The sequence below is a fragment of the Melanaphis sacchari genome, unplaced genomic scaffold (assembly GCF_002803265.2).
Source record: "Melanaphis sacchari strain LSU unplaced genomic scaffold, SCAv2.0 Contig1977_pilon_pilon, whole genome shotgun sequence".
NCBI classification, from domain to species: Eukaryota; Metazoa; Arthropoda; class Insecta; order Hemiptera; family Aphididae; genus Melanaphis; species Melanaphis sacchari.
The window spans coordinates 1-7,844 of NW_020270961.1; the positions used below are offsets into that span (position 1 = coordinate 1).

The window sequence follows — 7,844 nt, forward strand, 5'->3', positions numbered from 1 at the left end:
TTTTTTGAGTATTTACTTTTATAAGCCAATAAACATTTGGCTTAGGATATCCAGTAGGAGGATTACAATCAAGTTCAAGTGTATCACCTTCTATAACTTCAACATAGAGTATTGGTTCATTTTTAAACGAATTTAATTCAGCCTTTACAACCATCACAGGTCTAGAAGTAGCCGTACCCCAAAGATTTTCTGCAAAACATTGATATTGTCCTGTAAAACATAAAGTAGTTTGATTAATTAAAATTTATAACCGACATATAAATAAAAACAAACATACCGAGATCTTCATCTCTGGGTTCGGTAACTGTTAATGAACCGCTGCCAGGTTGTTGAGTTATCCTTTCATCGTATGCCTGCCAATCAAAATTCTTACCATTTTTCATCCATCGATACCTATCATAAAAATTTTAAATATTTATTTTTAGAAATTTAAGTGTTAAATATTTATTTTATAATTTATAATACTTTGGAGCAGGTTCTCCTTCTGCTTCACAATCAATTACAAACGGTCTAAAGTTTTGATTTTCAATAATGGCTTTTTGTAATATTAATTCATCTGTAGATGGCTCTTTGACAATTCTTGGTGGACATTGATCTACAATTACAATTATTTGATCATTATGAGGATATAAATGAGTAACACATAAAAATATCATTTATTAATAAACAACGTTCTATCAAACTATTTACACGTTTGAATTCTGATTTTTCATGTTAATAGGTATTCAATTTAAGGAACAACAAATTACTTGTACAAACGTTGATCTGTCTCTTTGATTATAATACATTTCTTTTAAAAATATGGTTATTGTTGTCTTTTCTACTTAAAATTTAATTAATATTTATTGAGTTTTCATATAAATAAAAAAATTATTGATTTTGAAACTCAAACAATGGTCATTTCTCAAAAGTTAAAAATAGTACAAGTGAAACCTTTAAACACTACAAGGGAAATCTTTATGAAATATTTATACAGTATAAAAATCAAATGTATTATTTTTACTTCAGTTTAAGGTTAAAATAAAATCACAAATTACAAATAAAAACAATGAAAATAAATCAAATGTCTTACAAGTTGTAATGTCTTTTAATCTACATTGTGTATCTAATAAAATTATATTCATACTTTTATTTTACAAAAATTGATGTATGTAGGTACTTACATATAGATGAAGCTGTTATAAGAAATTCAGCAAAGCACAATAAATGCATGTAAATACTGTACATTTTCATGTTGTTAAACTCCAAATATATTGATTAAATGCTAAAACAATATAAATGTATAAAGTTATTTATTTTAATTTCTTAATATAACATGAAAATTGCAAAATTAAAAAACTTTTATAAAAATACCTTGACAATTATTAAAATATATTTTTATTATATTCTCACTTGGTGAAATTTAACAACCGAACACCCACGACGCTGAACAAAGAATAACCTGAAATCTAGAATCGACATCCAATGAAAAGCACATTTTTGAAGTGTCATGCATTGGTTGGATAAAATTTAACACCTAACGTTACAATGAGATATATGAATATCCACTAAACAGTGCATCCGTATTATTTGGTAAATTTCTTTTTATCCGTTTTACGCGTTTGTCAACACTGTTTTTTTGAACCGCGAAAATATGTTTTTCCTTTAAGAATTTCAACAAAAATCTCTCATTATAACCACACATTGATTTTACTTCTAATGGCTATGATTTTTTAATCATATTATAATGATAAATTAATATATAATTATTTACATATGAGATACATAATATACACAGCCGTACAGTGTCATATTATACAATGCGTTTTACTGCTTATAATTATTTTTTTACGCAATTTTTAGTACCTATTAATTTTATTAGTTTAAATTTAAAATATATAGTCACAAAAAAGGTAGGAAGTTGATAGTTCGAACTTTGATCACTATTGCAGCATTGTTGTATATATCCATTACGGAATGTGTAAGGTGTATTGAATAATAATCCAATATATATCATTGTATGCGAAAACGAGAAAAAAAATAGATTTTCATACTCGGAACTCACGCATAGTTCCAATAGTACTGACATCCTTCGTAAGGTTGTCACGATGACACGTCCAGACTTTGTTGGGAGGGCTGATGGATGAAGCTAAACACCGTAGTTATCCAAACGCTGCAGGTAAACTGTTCCTTTACAGTGCGTGTGGTTGACGATGTGAATAACTGTTTAATATTGTGATGATTTTTCGCACGAGCAAGTTTTTGAACAATACTGATATAATGTATAGATATATAACGGTCATTAATAATTTAAATAATGTAAACATTTTTAGATAAAAGTTCGAACAAGTTAAGGCCGTTAAGGGTATTATCCGGATGATTCGCTACACTTCGAGTTCTAAAAAAATTTTATCACTCGCCAGTTACACAATAAATAATAATTCAGTATTACCTTCCTCTAATATTCAGACGAGTCTCGAGGTAATGTATTCGAGAATTGATCACATAACTTTATATGTTGTACCAACCATAAAAATGTCATGTAAACTATAAACCTAGTCTTATTTGGCTTGCAGAGTGCTGAGTGATCTTATGAAATTGTTTAGTAAATAATGTTAATATAAAAGAATACAATTAATATCAGTACATACAGTAATTTTTAAAATATTTTTTTTTTATTTATCTTATTAAATAAAAATTTGTTTTTATGTACTTACAAATATTTTTATTTAATTATTTGCACATTCTTTTTTTTTTTTATAATAAAGTTATACATTCATTTTTTTTTTTATGAATTCATAATTTAAATTTTTTGTTCTATCTAATAATTTATTATATTTTTATTTTATTTTATTTTTTTTGGATACATTATTTTTTTTTTTTTCCATTCAATATAGCATAATAATGTGTAAGTGTTTAACATTCAAAACTTTAAAACCTTAAACAATGTAGACGTGTGGAATTAACAATATGTTTAAGTACTCGTGTTCTGTAACTTTTTTTCTTCATAAAATATTTTATTTATGGCTAATACCACAGACTATAAAGATTATACAAATATATGTAGATCTTATATCTTTTAAAACATCATGGCATATAGAAATACTATTCCTACATTAATAAATTTACACAACTTTTTTCGATACCAAATTGACAACATTTTGTATTTGATAAATTCAATAGAACAGCTTAGTATAAATAATTATATTGATACAAATGTTATTGAATAATTTCTGTACTGTACTGCATTCTATAGTATACATTTAACTTATTCTCAAAATGTAAAGATAGTTTAATTGGATTTACCTATTTAAAATGTATATATGCGTTTTGAACAGCTGTGAGGACACAAAAATTGATATAGTATTATTTCAATCAATACAATTCTAAAATAAATCATGTATTTAGATCTATTACTAAATCCTAGAGTTCATTATCCAAAATAATTATTTTTATTTTTGTTTTTTGTAACACAATAAAGCTTATATTAGATTAATGCAACTTGCAAACTATTTAAATGTTGATCTGCTCTTGTATCTAAGTTGATGATTCTGATTATTGCGAAAGTAGTCTTTTGACTAGATAATCATTTAAATTGTATGTCAATATCATAGTTAAGTTCTCATTGAATCATATTTTTAATCATTTCTCTTAGTAAATTATTTTAACTATAAATGTTCACAACATCACATTTATTCTACTAACCTGTTTATATTATTATTTATTATTTTATGAATAATATTATAAATTAACAATTAATGTTATAATAAAATATAATTATAACCTTAAATGATACTTATAACTTGTTACCTACTGGATTAACCAATTAAAATTATAATAAATATTACATACATACATACATACATACAAACAAATACCTTTTCGCTTAATAAGAAACAAATTTATAGGTTAATATTCATGTCATAAGACATCACTTTAAAATAGAATACAATCTAAATTTATAATAATTCATTAATGAAGTAACATGATGTTAAGGTAACTAATAACTAATATGTAATAACAATTAAGAGATAACTATTAGTCATTAGAATAAATAACAGTGAGTAGGTACTATAGTAAATAAAACTTAATTGTAATGATATTACAACTAATTAAAAATAATTTTTGGTCACATCAAAAAAAGCAAATCCATAAATCAAGACAAAAAGTTGATTTAAATCAATATTTAGTGTCAACAACTAAAAGCTAATGGTTGAAAATTGAAGCAAAAAATTTTTGAATCTTAAATAATATGTGTACAAAATTTGGTTTTCCAGATTTATAAATCTTATATAATGATCATGTATTCATTGTGATGTCCTTTTTGTGTCCATCTATTAGTTACTAAACATATTTATGATTCAATGTTTAAACTGTAAATAATTAACATGGTTAATTACTGCTCGTTGTTACGAAGTAGGTATTTACAATTTAATATGGATTCATATCAGCCAGGTTACCAAATTAATTTTAAATATTATGTGGAATTGTGGTTAATTGTATTATATTGAAATATGTTTAAAAAATGAGATATTTTCTACAATTAAAGTGTGTTTATGTAATATAAGTACATATAATATTGTGTTTTAAAATAATTTTTTTTATTAATTTTTTTGACAAAAACTTATTTTTATATACTTATTAACTAATATTTTAATACATCTACAGAAAAAAAATATTCTTCAAAACTTAGTAACTAGTCATTTTTATTTTTTTTTTTATTAATACCTACATATTTTTAAGCTTAAAAATTAATTTAAAATTGTAATACATTATTTTTATAATATTTATTAAATACTATTTTTTTTTTTTTTAAACTAATTTAAGTAGCTTAATTATTAATTATTCCACTAATCTAATGGATACACAGGTATGTGCATACAATTATTACTTAAGCTAATCAACTAAAACATACATATTTTTTTTTTTTAGACTTCAAAATTACCTTTTATAGAATAAGGTAAAACAAGTTCTTAACTTAATATTGTAGTTCAGTAATATTCAATGCAGTTAAATCTTAAGGAGTCTCAACAGAATCTAAAAAAAATTAGGAATTAAAACTTAAGTTATAACAGTTAATAATTTTTAATTTACCCTTTTGGTGTGCATAAATGGCAAATGACTTGATTTTGTAGTACATTTGATTTATCCCTTTAGTTGGATATATTAATTGCAATTCGCCTTTGCCCAGCACTGAATAACGTCCACCCAATAATTTCATATTGTTTCTTTTACTCTTAAGATATGCCTTAAGCACCCCAAAATCTATGCTTTCAATGGTTGAAGCACGGTCATTGATAGTTTCTATCTCGTTTGATAGATCAGTCTCAGTGATTTTAGGAACTAAATCTAATATACAAAAAGTTAATATACTAGGTAAAAAGAAATCATAATAGTTCTGATATAGATAAATAATAATTAATAATATACCTAATACATTAATATAAACATCCTTGTAAACATATCCAATGCTGTTAGTTGCATTACAACCATAATTTCCAGTATCATATTTAGTTAACGCAGTAATCGTAATAGAATTAGAAGTAACTGAACGTCTGGAATTCGGCCATGCTTCACTTAATGGTAGACCATTATGAATCCATTTAATTGTAGGTTCTGGATTACCACTCGCTTCACATTTAATAACTGCAGTTTCTCCTTCAGCTGCTTCAACGATTTGAGGAACCACAGTAAAATATGGTGCAACTGTTGATTAATTTTCAATAAAAAAATTTTATGTAACAAATATATTTAATTGAATTATTAACCAATATAAAAATTATTGTACCCATAACATCTAGCATAATATCATATGATCCAGGTGATCCCACACCATTGCTAACTTCACAAGTATATACTCCCTTATCTTCATAATGAACTTTCTTTATTAGTAAACTTTTGCCATAATTCTCCTGGCTTACTCTATCATTAAATTGTATAAAATTGCCATCTTTTAACCAAAAAGTATCAGGTAAAGGACTGCAAGTATAAATTTAAAAATACAAGACAAATATAAACTAATACATTATAAATTTTTATAAATACAGATGTAACATCACTTACGTTCCACCATAAATACAAAACAGTTCTATTTTTTGACCCAATACCGCAACTTCATTTGATCTAGATAAATATTGTGCAGAAAGTGGGTAATTATTTTGTACTGATGTTTCTGGAGTTTGAATAACAGTCAAATGTATAGGGTTTCCTAATCTATACTCGTTCCTAATAATTATGATAAGTAAGGTTACATTAATCAGCTTTTTAATACATTATGTTTTGTACTATAAAAATATACATACATCGTCAACGATTCAACATAACAATAATATGTAGAGCCATCACTAGTATCATGTCTAGTTACATTTGAAAACCAGAGATTACCTAATGGATCTAATGTCATTCTGGAGTTTTTAATTGTTGTTAACCCACCTGCTTCATTCTGAAAGTAAATGAATTAGTATTTAATATATGTCTGCTTAATATACATTAATTGTTTTTTGAGTATTTACTTTTATAAGCCAATAAACATTTGGCTTAGGATATCCAGTAGGAGGATTACAATCAAGTTCAAGTGTATCACCTTCGATAACTTCAACATAGAGTATTGGTTCATTTTTAAACGAATTTAATTCAGCCTTTACAACCATCACAGGTCTAGAAGTAGCCGTACCCCAAAGATTTTCTGCAAAACATTGATATTGTCCTGTAAAACAAAAAAGTAGTTTGAATAATTAAAATTTATAACCAACATTTAAATAAACAAACATACCGAGATCTTCATCTCTGTTCGGTAACTGTTAATGAACCGCGCCAGGTTGTTGAGTTATCCTTTCATCGATATGCCTGCCAATTGAAATTCTTCCATTTTCATCCATCGATACCTATCATAAAATTGTAAATGTTTATATTTAGAAATTAAAGTGTTAAATATTTATTTATAATTTATAATACATTGGAGCAGGTTCTCCTTTGCTTCACAATCAATTACAAACGGTCTAAAGTTTTGATTTTCAATAATGGCTTTGAAATATTAATTCATCTGTAGATGGCTCTTTGACAATTCTTGGTGGACATTGATCTACAATTACAATTCGATCGTCTATGAGATATAAATGAGTAACACATAAAAATATCATTATTCATCAACGATCTATCAAATTATTACACCTTTGAATTTGATTTTCATGTTAATAGATATTCAATTATGGAACAACAAATTACTTGCACAAACGTTGAACTGTCTTCTTTGATTATAATCATTTTTAAAAATATGGATTATTATTTCTTTCTACTAAATTTAATAATATTTATTGAGTTTCATATAAATAAAAATTATTGATTTTGAAACTCAAACTTAATGGTCATTTCTCAAAGTTGCAATAGTAAGTGAACTTTAAACACTACAAGGAAATCTTTGTAAATATTATACAGTATAAAAATCAAATGTATTATTTTACTTCAGTTTAAGGTTAAATAAAATCACAAATTACAAATAAAACAATGAAAATAAATCAAATGTCTTGCAAGTTGTAACTGTCTTTAATCTACATTGTGTATCTAATAAATTATATTCATACTTTATTTTACAAAAATTGATGTATGTGGTACTTACATATAGATGAAGCTGTTATAAGAAATTCAGCAAAGCACAATAAATAAAATAGCAAGCTGTACATTTCATGTTGTTAACCAAATATATTGATTAAATGCTAAAACAATATAAATGTATAAAGATTATTTATTTTAATTTCTTAATATAACATGAAATTGTAAATAAAAACTTTATAAAAATACCTTGACAATTATTAAATATATTTATTATATTCTCATGGTGAATTTAACAACCGAACACCCACGACATC

At 25.1% G+C, this 7,844-nt stretch overlaps 1 protein-coding gene and 1 pseudogene across 1 annotated transcript; both read right to left on the bottom strand.

Moving 5' to 3' along the window:
• Positions 1–16: 16 nt before the first annotated feature.
• Positions 17–1,424, bottom strand: LOC112592841 (neuroglian-like; the record flags this gene model as incomplete). The annotated part of the gene is made up of 5 exons (XM_025336984.1): positions 1,354–1,424; positions 1,164–1,264; positions 466–595; positions 278–393; positions 17–210 (listed from the first exon to the last, which is right to left on the bottom strand). Coding segments are annotated over exons 2-5 (510 nt in total), but the record flags the coding sequence as incomplete, so codon positions are not given.
• A 3,409-nt stretch (positions 1,425–4,833) lies between these two features.
• Positions 4,834–7,242, bottom strand: LOC112592840 (annotated as a pseudogene).
• Between the last annotated feature and the right edge of the window lie 602 nt (positions 7,243–7,844).